The sequence below is a fragment of the Dermacentor andersoni genome, chromosome 2, assembly GCF_023375885.2.
Source record: "Dermacentor andersoni chromosome 2, qqDerAnde1_hic_scaffold, whole genome shotgun sequence".
Classification (NCBI taxonomy): domain Eukaryota; kingdom Metazoa; phylum Arthropoda; class Arachnida; order Ixodida; family Ixodidae; genus Dermacentor; species Dermacentor andersoni.
In genome coordinates, this window is record NC_092815.1 from 159,030,239 (window position 1) to 159,044,385 (window position 14,147).

The following is a 14,147-nucleotide window of genomic DNA, read 5'->3' on the forward strand; positions in this document are numbered from 1 at the left end:
TATGCATGTGTGTTAACATCGGTGTAACTAAGTCAATCAAATGCTTAATTGGCTTAATTTCAAATTCATCGACGTCTTGACTGCGACAGTTTTCGAGTCCCTGAAAAATGCTCTTTATTTCATGCACACTTGTAGGGTGAAAAAATGCTGAATGTTGCAATCTGCAAATTATTTGTTGCTTCAGGACAGTATGTACTACTGCAGATTTCGACAAAAAGTCGCTGAAACAATTTGCAAGGTCTGTTCCAGTTACCTTCGTATTTCCAATTGTCAGGTTTTAACTGTTTACTTCTGTTTCCATTCAAAACTTCCATAAGATGTCACTATTTCGAAGGCGATTTTCATCAAACATACAAATCTAATTCTCACCTTTAGATTTCTTCAAAATTTGATTGAGCTTATTTCGAATTATTTTATATTCTTCCAATTTTTCAGTCCTTCAGCACGAAAATAGGGACACGAAAAGTTTTTTTTTAATTAGCTTGATGTGGTGATACGTTATCCGCGGCTTGCACAGCTTTTTTTTTATTGCGATATAAGAAAAGGACACAGGTAATGCTTTTTTTTTTTCAGAACGCTCAAAAAGATATCGTAGCTTAGGTTGCTCGGTGTCGTATCTGATCTTGCTACCCTGTATTGTATATATTTGGCTCCAATCAACCCGGGCAATTTTACGTCTAAATATGTCTAATGTCTGTGGCGATATTTCACGATATGTTGTCTCGGGCTTGATTTAGTTACGCGTGTTGGAGTGACAATAATGTTCTGAAAGCCATTTCCTTGTAATAAGAGCAAGAGATCCAAGGTGCGGCCAAAGATTGTTAATATATCAGTGCTCGGGTCACCCTCATTCATAAGCAACCATTGGCACTCGTTGGCATGCGAAAGCAGAGAGTCGAGAAAACTTAAGAACGTGGCAATATTACCAGTTGGCGGTCTGTACAACACGGAAAACACACTTCTATCTCGTTAATACAGATTATTTTAAAGTGTCTAGTGACAATGACAAATTCACTTATGACGTCAAAGCCTGGTTATGCTACCTGTATCGACACCCCTCCTCCTCTCTATCTTGGCGATATTTAAAACAGTTATTTAGCGAATCGGTAGCTCGTACTGTCCGTGATTGGGGCCGGGTCTGGGCTACGACACGCCACGACATGCCATGCAAACGCGACATACCTGCATCACGGGACATAGGGTAGTTTAACGATTACACAGCTCCCATTGTAGATACGACCTGTTAGTTTTCTGCACAACCTTTACTAAAGAGAGTAGCACTATTTGAAGGAAGCAAGATGAAAAAGTACAGTAACGAGCGTCCCAAAGGTGCACTTGGCCTATGGAGCATGCCGTAGTGGTAAGCTTCATAATAGCCTTGAGCTGCACAAGAACCTCAGCGCAAGTGACAAGATGCGGTAATTCAAAGACCGTACACTCGACCCCATCTTTCCGCAAAATGACGCAACAATTTCAGAGTTGCAGTAACTAAAACGTGATCTAGCAACGTCATAGTGGCGATTGGCCTGCCTCGTCGAGACAGCGACTGGAAACGGTGTAGAATGTTATGTCTGTGCTTTCTTTATGTACAAAACCTTATACAGTGAACTCTCACTTGAGTGAACTTCAAGGGACCGAAGGAAATAGTTCACTTAACTGAAAGTTCACTAAACTGAATATTCACTAGACCAACATAAGACATGACATACAGAGTGAGAAGTTTGAAGTGCAATTCATGGAGCAAAAGAAATAGCATCCATAGTGTTAGAAATGTGTGAAATGGAATTTGTGCATATCAACAAGTACAAGGTTCATAACAGTTATAATGCTGCCTTTCTCACTCAGAAAAAACATCTGTAATCTTCTTCTGCACTTGTACTTTTAAAGCACAGGAAGTAGCAAACTGTCCAAAAAGTCAATATTCTTGTACACTTCTTCTGGCACAGCTTGCTGTTGAGACACAAAGTCTTTCAACTTTCCAATGTACCCTACAACTTCAGCTAGAGTTATAGAGCTTGAAACTGGCTCGGCCGTTGCCTCTTCTTCGTCGCACTCTTCTTCTTCTTCAGGACGAACACTGGAAACAATCTCCAGATCCGTCTGTCCAGCACAGGTAATCAGTGCACTGTCACACTGTGCATAGTCTTCAAACGAAGTATCTGATCGTAACTGATAAGTTACGATCAGATAACTGAGTAAGTAACTGATCGTAAAAATAAGCCTTGGTCCTCTGAGCGAGTTCGTTAAACTGAAATATTGACTTCCGAAATACGTTCAACTGAAACATTTTTGCATAGAATCTATAAGAAAACTGCCGGGGATTTTTAAAAAAGTTCGTTATTCTGAAATATTTAATAAACCGACGTTCGTACAACTGAGAGTTTACTGTAGCTGTTGGCATTCATGTTCAATCCGCATGCTATAGGAGGCACTACGAAAACCTATGTTGTTCATGACAAGGTTCAGGTCGGGAGCACGAGGTTTACTCAGCAGCTCATAATATGCCAATCGTAGTCGCAAGTAAATTGACCGTGGGCTCGGTCGCCTTGGCGGTTGCTTTGGCGGCTGCCTCGCTGGCCTCCTTCCGCGTAATGCTGAGAAATATCTGCTCCGACGGTGTGTCCGTAATGAAGAAGTCTTGCAACTTGAAGCGTTTCTTGATCCTAGACATGCGCGTGAACATTTCGCTCCACAACATCTGGATTTGGGACATCCGGAACTCGAGCAGGCCCTGTACGTGAGCGAACAGACTATTGTCGTCCTCTGCCGACTCACGCAACGGCGACAAAATTGCAATCAATATATGACGCGTACTTAGGTCGCCTGTCGCAGTTTGCGCATTCAATACTTGTCGTCCGAACGACGTTTGCTGAAAAAGTGTACGATGGCCGAGGGCGTGGTGTTCAGTATCGTCCGAATGACCAAGTGAACACAACCCTGGGGCGCTACAACGTAGAACTATTCCAAACTGTTTCCATTCCATCCATGCAATGAGCCCTTCACGTAGCACAATTAGTTTCCAGCAGAACGTGCTGACACGCACAGAAAGGAATGACGACAGGAACTGGTCATAATCCCTTTCTATCCGTGTCAGTACTTTCTGCTGAAAACTAATTGTTCAATGTGCAACCAACGAACTCAGGCAGACGCTATTCGGAAGCCCTTCACATCCCGGCCACGGCGGCCGCATTTCGATGGGGGCGAAATGCGAAAACACCCGTCTACTTAGATTTAGGTGCACGTTAAAGAACCCCAGGTGGTCGAAATTTCCGGAGTCCTCCACTACGGCGTGCCTCATAATCAGAAAGTGGTTTCGGCACTTAAAACCCCATAATTTAATTTTTTTTTAATTTTAAGCCCTTCATGATTGGTCAAAACTTTTTCAGACCATCCCCACTTCGCCTGTTACGCGACATCACGAAAAGCAAGAAAACTTCCTATTTCATGACAAGTAAGCACTGATTATGCAAGATTAGAGTGGACAAACGAAAAACATTTCTTTTTCCGATTCTACGCCTTTCTCACCATCAGCCTTCCGCAATTAGACAAAATGTTTTCAGCTCCAGCTCACTTTGTCAGTCTGTCACGGGACGTTACAAAACCGCGAAAACTCACTAAGTCAAAGTGACGCGTACGCATTGAAGGTGCGTTTATATGCCGAACAAAACAGAATTTCTTTTTCGGAATATCCGGAGACCGCCCCGTTCCGAAAAGAATAGAAGATGTCTGCCCACCAATCGCTCTGGCACTTGCTACTCGAAGCTGCCGGGGAGAATGTATTTATTTGCGTAAAAAACATTATTGCGTGGCAGTACAACGTTGTCAACCCCTTTTGGCACGTATACAGCATCACTCTTCTAACTTTTCTTCGCTGAGCACCTGTTTGAGGAGCATTTTTAATTTTGCCGTTGCATGCCGCCGCGATTTTTGGCCAGCCACCGCAAGCTAAACAAAGGGAAGCGGGCCACTCGCAGACACCAGCTCCACCCTCCTCATCCGGTTATCTACTTTCACTGCGCTAGCTCGAGTCCACCGAAACCCTTTCCATTTATGCATGTTCCTCACCTCTTGCCAGCCCATTAGGTAAGAAAGGCCTGTAAAAGTAGGCAATGCCAACTGTTTTGTAAGCAAATAAATGTTGACGCCTATAAACGATGAGAGCGATTGATTGGGCGATTCAAACAACGCTGTTGGTCAGCGCCCGATGCTTGCGTCGGCGGTTACGTAAATGCGATGTCACAAGATTCAAATAGAAGTAGACTGTAATAGCTTTACATAATAGCAACTTATATAACAGTGCGAAAATTAGGGAAGGGAAGACGATAGGCAGAGTCGGTTACATTTTATGGCCCCTGGACTATTGTTCAATGATGGCTTCAGTTCACCAAGAGACCAATAAAATCGAAGGCTGACTCAGTGCACAGAAACGCCCTTGTCCAATCAAACACAATATGAAGGTTCGAAATTCGATGCAGTCGCTACGTGGAAAGTGCATATAAGTTTGCGAAATTGAAGAGACACGTTGAACTCATGAAGGTTAACCCACAAACACTGCAAATAAGCTTCGCCCGCAGTTCGATGCCACCTTGCATGCTTCGGAAGCTGACGAAACCGTTAAAGAGAGGCACTGGCTTCACCTCAAAACTGTGCACAAGCTCCGCATCGCGGAAGTTTTTGAGCACGGCATGTGCCACGTCTTGATGGTAGAGAATGTCTTCCTTCCTATCCGGGTACATCTTCATCGTGATGGTGTAGCCCTTGCCGAACTTGTTCTTGAGGTGCGTAACTGAGCCAAGGCACTGCAGCTTTCCCGAACCCAGAATGGCGACGCGGTTGCAGAGGAACTCGACGTCCGAAAGGCTGCGCATTCACGACAAGGAAAAGTGGCATAAAATTACAGTTTGCCTATTTTTTTGATGCCATGAATAAATTCATCAAATGCGCTTCATAAACCAGTAGAACATAGACTTCGTTATCCGCTTTGTTATCTTCCGTTTATTCCTCATATCCATACATGTGAACCGTCAGTCAACTGAACTTCATGCACGTACCCCTGGCAGGCTAAATACCCTCTGGGTGGCTAAATGCTTATTCAGATTACTTCCGTAGCGATATTAGGCTCACCGTAGTGTGACTGTGCGCAAGCTGTGATCATTGTAATGCAACATCGAAATGACGAGAACGACGCCGAATATGGAATATGCAATGAAGCATGTATATATACAGGATTTTTTTTTAACTTGAACATATTTTTAAATCGTCCCCAGCATATAAGAAATCTGCTAATTGAGCTGGCTTATACGAAGAGGCGGACATTAATTACTTACATTGAAAATTAAAATGCATATTTCATTTACGAGCAATATTTTACTGATCATCTCTAACTAATTACTTTAGCACACATATTCCAATACACAAGCTAAAGCTAAGGATTTACCAAGGAGCATCTACTAGAAGCGAATTTTAAAGCTAGCATCAGTTTTGAGATAAGCGCTGTGAAACTCGCAGTAAAATATGCACTGTGGCTCCAATTACGCACTTTTTTATGCATTGAAGATTAGAAGTGCCGGAACACCGCGGCATTTCGTCGCGAACTTTGGGAACGCATATCTCGAAACCGTTGTCATCCCCGGAATTCGTTCCAAGTGGATATCACTTTCGAAGTCAGCGGCTGCAATTTGTAATTTGCAATATCGGCCATAATGTAATTTTTTGGAAATGTAATTAGCGAAGCTTCGTTAATTAGTGATACATTCGTTCTGATTTCTCGTGCAAATAATGTCGGCCTCTGATAGGGATCTAGCTCAAAAAGTATAATTGTGCTGTATGCCACGGGAGATATTTTTATAAAGATTGTACTAAACATAAAGAAATGCAGCCAAATAGTAGGCAGACTCTAGCAGGAGATATTATTCGACGATCGCCGAGAATGCTCGCCGCTATCGTTGTCCTCTAGTGTAAAGCGCGCTCTATGAACAGCTCTATTTTCACTCGGGGCTGCCAATCCAACGACTCAAGTTCATAATCCTATGAGGCCACCGGAACAGATGAAAGATTTGAGAGACATACGTGACGATTAACTGCTTTACAACTTTATCTGCAAGAACAACTGGAAGCTAGAACGTTTAACCGCGAGATATTGTTCCCATTATACCTGTTGATGCTTGTGTTTCATCGCTGTTTCATGTTCTCTCTACACTGCATATCTCAGCGCAGCATGTGTCCAACGGTATTATGTCTTAATGAAGATCCCTCACACCCCTCTCTGTAGTGCCACGTTGACGTGTGCTTAGCATGCGCAAGAGAAAGGACTGAAGCAGAAAGGGCCCCTACTTGTGTGAAGTCAGTACAATGAACATCTTGGCAACACGCTGCAGTGCGCTGAGGTAATACACGATGCGCTTCCGCGATGTGGTCCCAACGCCAGCGTAGGGTTCGTCCAAGAGCAGCACGTTAGGCATGCCGATCATCGAGATGCACATGGATAGCTTGCGCCGGCTGCCGGCACTGCAAAACACCCACACACGTAGTGCGCGCGCATGCACACAAACGCGTAGCCGACGTTCTATTGCCATACCACGTGGGCAACACTTCGCTTGCTTGAAGATTATGTGCTTGAGTAAAAAGGAAAATTGACTGCAGGAGGAGAGAAAGAAGAATTTTAATAGGATAAACGTAGAGAACATTTAATAGATTAGTGCACGGGAACAAAAATGTATTCATTTGAGCGGTACAAAGCAAATATTAGGCTAGAGCTCCCAAAAGTCTACAGCTATAACAGTAGTTTCCTGAGAAATGTTGAACGTATGATCAATGTAGTCAGTAAAAAAAAACGTCAGTTTCACCCCCAAAAGTGAAACGTTCTTTAATACTATTCTTTACACGCGCTACTAACTATAAATGTAACAGAGCAAAGCGTTTGTTCGGGCTCATTGGTTATACGTACTTGATACTGTTTTAGCGAAGAAGGGACAGAAAGGGTAGCGCCTGTCCCGTGCGTGTCCCTTTGGGCTTTCTGTAAATTCTGCGCTAAGGGAGCATTAAGTATGGATCAGCAACTATAGACCGAACCAACGCTTTGCTTCGTGACACATTGATTGCGACAGCAAATTATGAAAGCTATACGAAATAACGTCAGTGGTTTTATCAGCTGCATAAACGGCTGTCGTCATTCGCTTACTAACTAAATTAACACGCACGTTTTCACGCGCGCACAAGCAAACATGAACACGCATCACTCGATGACCGCGGACATTCGCTGTCAGAACGCTGCCATGACGAAGCACAGCAGCAACGGCGAACTAGGCGGGCGAGAACACAGCACACACGAAGCCGTCAGCTGCCTCAGGCCGGCTAGCCTTCGAAACCACCGCAGATTGCCTACAAAACGCGCGCGGCCGAGCTCAGCCACCTCAGCTGTGGAAGAGGACATGTGCACTAGCACCACTCCTACCACGTGCACATGCGCAAAAAACTTGACGAACTACACAACAAATGTATGAGGTACCCACACGCAAAGACACACAAAAGGCGAATAGAGGCGATACTGTGCAGGCGTTCCCCCCCCCCCCCCCCAGACACCCTCTTTCTTGCGCCCACACTTCCTACGCTACATCCAGGGTTTGCCTGGCAAACCTGCTTGCATGGCATGTGACGGCTTTCCGGATAATGCTCACATTCTGTGGCATCGACCGGGGAGCCGTCCCGCTATTCAAGCGAGCCTTGCCAAACGCTGACCCACCCGTAGACCTGCGACACTTGAGCAGTGGCTGGAGGAACTCTCCCCTGACTACGTAGAAGCCATAACCGCGCTGATCACGACGCTCAGCTTGGCAGACAACTGGAGAAAAGCGGGTGAACCCGGACCGAGGTTCTTGAATAAAGTTTATTCTCTCTCTGCAAAGCATCGAACCGCTGAGCGGCCAGAAATGGCTGAAATTTCAAACGAATGCCCGTGGGCTCGTCCTCTCGAGGCAACCTCAGCCAGAGAGTCAGCGTCATATGCCTCTACGTGAGACGCACTGCCAGCCTTCAGAGTCAACGATTAGGGCAAGCGACTTCAGTAAATCAACCATTGCAGTAAACGCAATGCCGTCTGCAGTGCGACGCGCAGCAGAAAGAGCAAGGAGTACAAAAGGCGTTGCAATCACGCGCATTTCGCGCTCCGGTAGGAAAGAAAGTGGTAGCAGCGCCGCTTGCAATCGTGGTCGATGTAAAGGGAGAGTGTGTGTGTCCTCAGAGAAGCTATGAATACTTTGTTTAGCGCAAAACGACAGAGACAAGAAAGACGACAGGACAAGGCGCTACTCTGAAAAGTTGAGAGTAGCGCCTTGTCCTGTCGTCTTTCTTGTCTCTGTCGTTTTGCGCTAAACAAAGTATTCATGGATTCGCACCAACTAGCCCGCCAACGCATTGTGCTGAACTATCAGAGAAGCTAGTTTCTTTGCAGCACGTTGATGCCTCATTTCAATTCCATCTGCCTCCTCTAAGTGTATGTCCATTTCAAAAATTCTAGTAAAACGCTTATTAGATGGCACCTTACAAACTCTAGTATATTACTGGAGTTTATATCGCTTTACCGGTCAGCAGTCGAGATAAGCAAGACACGTTTAGAGTATTGAGGGGAAGAGAGAGAGACCGGATTACAGACCGGCTTAGGTAGCGGTACAAGGCAGATAGAGAAGGTTTGAGGGGAAAAAAGATTACGGAGATATTTTTTTATTCAATTACCCTAAAGGCCCATGCGGGCGTTACATAGGGGTGCTACAATAAATTAGTGATAGATACAGTATACGCATTTAAACAGATAATGAATGCTACAATAAAAAGAACACAAGCGGAAAAACAGGAAAACAAACAAAACAATAAAAGACAGTAAGAGCAATACAACGGCACGTCCTAAACGTTGAAGATACATATAGATTTAAAGTTGGTGTTACACAATATCAACGTAACTTGGCCACTTCATACAAGGAAAATTGCTTGCTAAAAACGTACACATACCAGCAGACACTGCATAAAACAATGAAAAGCACAAGCAGAGAAAATTTTATGCAGTACAAGTGACTCTGTGCTAACCTAGAACAAACCCATTTGCGCAAGGAACATCAAAATATGGTGAGGAAAAAAATGTAAAATAAGAGTAAAATAAGAAAAAAGTAAAAGGCGCGCAATAACGCAGTGCTGCCTATAATAAATGAGCAAGAGAATACAATGTTAGTACGTTAAAATAGTGTTTTAGTTTTGCTAGGAAATCATCATGACTTAGAGGTGATACGATTTCATTTGGTGACACATTCCAGTGATATATCGCGAGAAAGAGGGGCGAGTGACTCAAGAAGTTAGTGCGCGCAAGAACGGGCTGCACTTTAAAGGGATGATCCATGCGCGGGAAAATACGATGGGCGGGCCTGATGTGGCATGCACTGAAAGACGACCCGCACTGATATAGCTTGTGAAAGTGGGAAAGAAGTCCTATCAGCCTTCGATTTTCTAGCGAGGGTAGGTTTTGAGATATCTTTATGTTAGTGATGCTAGAAGTTCGTGAGTCATTTTTCGTGATGAAGCGGGCTGCTTTGTTTTCGATCGAATCGAGCTTGTTTATGAGGTACGACTGATGCGGATTCCAAATAAAAGACGCGTACTCCATTTTCGAACGAACCAGTGTCCTATAAGCTAATAATTTAGCGGACTTGTTTGCCCAGCAAAGGTTACGCCTAATGTAGCCGAGGGTTTTACACGCACTGCTAGTATTCGCATCGATGTGATGCTTCCATGAAACGTTTGAAGATAAATGAATTCCCAAGTATTTTATTGTTTGCGCATGTGCAGTGTCGAAAGAGTTAATTATCCGTCTGTAAATTACGCAATCATCTGCAAATAGCCCTATTGTAGATTTAATACTATCTCTGATGTCGTCGACGTATAGCAGGAATAATAAATAACAGGAATATATACAGAAAAGCTAGGATGAAAAACATGTATAGCATACCCGATTAAATCAAGCAGGCTAGGTGACTATTTGTCACCGCCCCGTTTCAAAAGGGATAACAATAAATCATCATAATATACCTAAAATTGGTTAGTGGTACTTTAAAAATAAAACGAAATGAATTCTGTATACACCCATCTTTTGTTCTAGCAGAAATGTCTATGATCGCATTTTCATATCGTGCTAAATATAGCACTCAGTGCACTTAGTTGCTGACTTGTAAAAAAAGTGCGAGTTGGCCTTCATCTGAACATCCTGTGATTTCCACAAAGCACCCCCCTGCGAGTAGTGGAAACCAATCTTGAAGATCGTGCCTCGCCCTCAAGCTGACGATTCAAGCAAGCAGGTGACGTCAGATCCCCCTAGCAAAGGCAACTTTGCACTTTTAAATATTCAAGAATGCAAGCGACAGTATTAATTGTTATATTGGACAATCCGGAGCAGTTGAGGACGGCAGAAGACTAGGTGGGATGATGAAATTAATAAATTCGCAGGCCCTAGTTAGAATCGGTTGGCGCAGGACAGGGGTAACTGAGATAGCAGGCAGAGGCCTTCGTCCTGCAATGGAAATGAAATACGCTGATGACGATGATGATAATTACACGTTGAAGAACACAAACTTGTCATGTTTTGTCCGTGAATGTGGTCTCCTCTATTATTTTTTCAAAATTATTTCCAGCGCTTACACAACCTTTTGCAGGCTTCGTTTTCCCCGTGGTGGTAGTACGCGTATCGCTCAAGGAACTTTGTGCAGGCGCTGTTCTTATTCAAGAAAATGCGCGATTGTGTGAAAAACATGGTACTTAGCTATATTACGATCATCTTCGCACCTTCTGGGCCTGATTTTTAGTTAATGTTTGTGGGTTGTGTTGTGCGTAAGCTATGTAGAGTTAACCTGAGCATTTCCTTCCCGAAAGAGATGTACACGTAGAAAGAAAAGGAAGACGAAGAACAGTGTCGCCTCCGGCTGATCGAATCGGTCACGAGCACCTTCACGATGTCCTTCGATGCCGAGTCCCCTCGACGAACAGGCGACGGAGATGGCGCGGCTTCCATCGGCGACGCTGCGCCACCTGCTCCCGCGCCGACGGGGCGCCGCCAGAAGGCCCGAGGTCCTCCGGTGACAGTGCAGCCAGTGCTGTACAGCAGCGCGCTGGCCGTAAGTTTCCCATGCTGTTCTGGAGCACAAAACTGCACGATGTAAGGGCGGAATCTAACGGTACATTCGACTGTTCGTTTTCGAGTGCTGTACGGCGCTCTCGTGGTGCGGTTTACTTTGGGCTGGGCGTAAAATGGAACGCTCGGAACACATTCGCCCGGTTCATTCCGAGCGCCGCGCTTTCATTTCGGACCACTTGGGGGCGCTTTCACCTTCTATCTGGGAGCGCGACCGAGATCCGACAGAATTCGGATCCCGTGGCCCCTTCAATTGCTCTGGGAGCAGGTGATCATTCCGCTCGGGCATGCTTTCTGGGGATCCAATATCGAGATCCCCTCGGCATCGCCTACTTTGTTCCGTTTGGCCGCCTTCTTCATTTCCTCCTAGCAACGTTAACTATAAGTGGCATTATTACACCACACGCCACTCTGTGGTATATGTTATTCCATTCAAGTTAAAGTGATGCGCTCGGGCGGAGCAAATGCCGGCATTATTTATTCGCAAGGCTAGATCAACCTGTAGTTAACAGCTTTCCTTCTCTTCTGCTCTACTTAGCCGAAATGCCCAGAAGGGATACCCACCATATGTTTGTTGATCTGAGCGCTCCTATAGCTGACCTCCGAGTGGAGCGGGTGAAACGCGACACGAGGATCAAATTACAGATTACTATCTGAGATAAACCGCGCAAGGAAGTAGGAGTCAATTAGCGTCAGGTACGGGCAAGGCAACGTTTATTCTATAACTATTGATAAATACGTCTCGAAAACAAAACAAAAAAATAGAAACATTCGGCGCGCCGACACAGGTTGCGGGGCTGGCCGTTCCTCGACATTTGTTGCCTACCGCACCGCCGCACGACGCTGTCGGCTTTCACCGTCTCCGCAGGAAATTTAACAACTTCCCAGCAAACAAATGGAAGAAAGGAAGGAAAGAAAGAAAGAAGGAAGGAAAGATAGAAAGGATGGCTGCGCCTTTCACTAGCCTCCTGACTACAGACCGTGGTGCAGAGCACGGCCGTAGTGCGGAATAGCAGATTGAGACGCGTACGTCGTCCGCTACGGAGCTTAAAACCACACGCGGCTAATCGTACGCGCCTGGCTGCGCCTCACGTGCCTGCGACGCCGTGCGCGCTTGTCCTTCGCGTCTAGAGAGAAGAGAGACGCAGGCCGTGCCAGCGTCAAGTAGGGCTGAGCGTACGCGACGGAAGTGGCTTGCCTGTGCGCCGTAGTCACGTGGTCCGCATGTAAACTTCCGGCGCGGATTTGCAGACAGTTGTTGTTTCGGAATCGTGCCGAGACGCTGGGTATTACCGCAGGTTCCGTCGGTTACATGTCGCGCAAAGACTATGGACAGTATCAGTGGTGAACCGCTGGTCGCCTGCGTTGACGCTCGGCCTACACTTTGGTTGGCCAAGCACAATCAACATAAGAATAAGCAGGTGACGAGGTGCTTGTTGTATACGAGATGGCGAGCAATGTTATGACCGATGCTGCCGTAACGGGCAAGTGCTCAAAATTTCTTACGGGTGTCATAGGCGGGGCATTTTCAATGGCGATCGAGCTCGATCGGGATGAAATTTCGCGGTCGCGATAGCCTCTTTGGCCTCTGTGAAGAATAATGGAGACCTATAGCGTAAAACTATTCCAAACTTTTCTATTCCAATTCTGCAATCAGCCTACCGCGATTGGTCAAAAACTTTTTTGGACCACCCCGTCACAAAAGCCGCGATAGCTCCCCATCTGGTATGACGTGTGCACACTGATTATGCATAATTTGACCGAACAAAACAAAAAATAGTTATTTCTGATTTGATGCCTTTTTCCCATTAGCCCTCGGCTATTGGTCAAAGGGTTTCGGGTTGCACGCACTTCACCACTTCACCTGCTTCTCACACGACGTCACAAAACCGCAAAAACTTACCGCGTCAAGGTGACGAGAACGCGTGAAAGATGTATTAATATGTCGAACAAAACTGAATTTTCTTCTGAATAGCCGCAGGCTGCCCCGTTGCGAAAGGAATAAAAGATGGCTGCCGCCGATCGCTCCGGAACTCGCTACTCGGCCCTGCCGGAGAGCATAGGTTTATTTGCCTGTAATAAAGCTTTTTGCGTGGCCGTGTAACGTTCTCGAGAACTTTCGGCACGTTTACGACCTAGTTCTGCCAACTCTTCTTTGCTGGGTATCCGTTTTAACGTCATTCTTAAGCTTCCGTTGCATGCCGCCGCGATTGTCGACGAGCCACCGCAAGCTAAGTAAGAGAAAGCGGACCAATCGCAGACTTTTGCACCGCCCTCTTCATCCGGTTATCGATATTCAGTGCAGTGGCTCGGCCCCATCGAATCCCTCTCCACTTGAGCATGCTCCTCACCTCTTGTGAGCCAATTAGATAAGACAAGCTACTCAGTGCAGGCAATGTTATTCGTTTTTCCAGCAAACAAAGGTTACCTCCTTAGAACGATGGGAGCATTTGATTGGTTTGTTCAGACAACGCTGCGGGGGACCGCCCGATGCTTGCGTCGGCGGTTACGCAAATTCGACGTCAAGAGATTGGAATAAATACATATTGGAATAGTTTTACGTTATGTGGCCCATGCTTCCTAAAAAAAGAAAAGAAAAACGAACGCTTCTCGCTAAAGTAATTCGAGCAGCACTGCACGTGCAATGCAGCGCTAACTTGCGGATGTATCGTGTGGCTTCCCACCCTTCCCTTCGTCACACGCGTAGGGACTCGGAGACGCGTAGGCCCACGTGTACGCTTAGCGACACGTATATTCCGCGCTCCGTGTGGTCGGTGCCTTGCAGGGAAGCTGCGTGAAAGGCTGTGTACTCACATAGCCTGAAAGTGGAATCGGGACTGTAGGAACAATCGGCACTTGTTTGCATGACATGTTCACCCTTCACAGATTAAAGCGCTGTGTAGGCAGAATGCACAAACGTCAAGCACGACTATTTCTTGTACGCATGCAGGCTTTCTTTTTTTGTGTGTACGTTCGTGTG

General features: G+C 45.7%; 1 protein-coding gene across 1 annotated transcript in view; it reads left to right on the plus strand.

The window, feature by feature from the left end:
- Positions 1-14,147, plus strand: part of LOC140215968 (uncharacterized) — a 41,916-nt gene that overhangs the window by 25,525 nt on the left and 2,244 nt on the right. The window contains exon 2 of the mRNA XM_072286281.1: positions 10,909-11,150. Coding sequence (XP_072142382.1) covers positions 10,989-11,150 — 162 coding nt within the window. The 5' untranslated portion in view covers positions 10,909-10,988. The remainder of the gene's footprint in view (positions 1-10,908; positions 11,151-14,147) is intronic.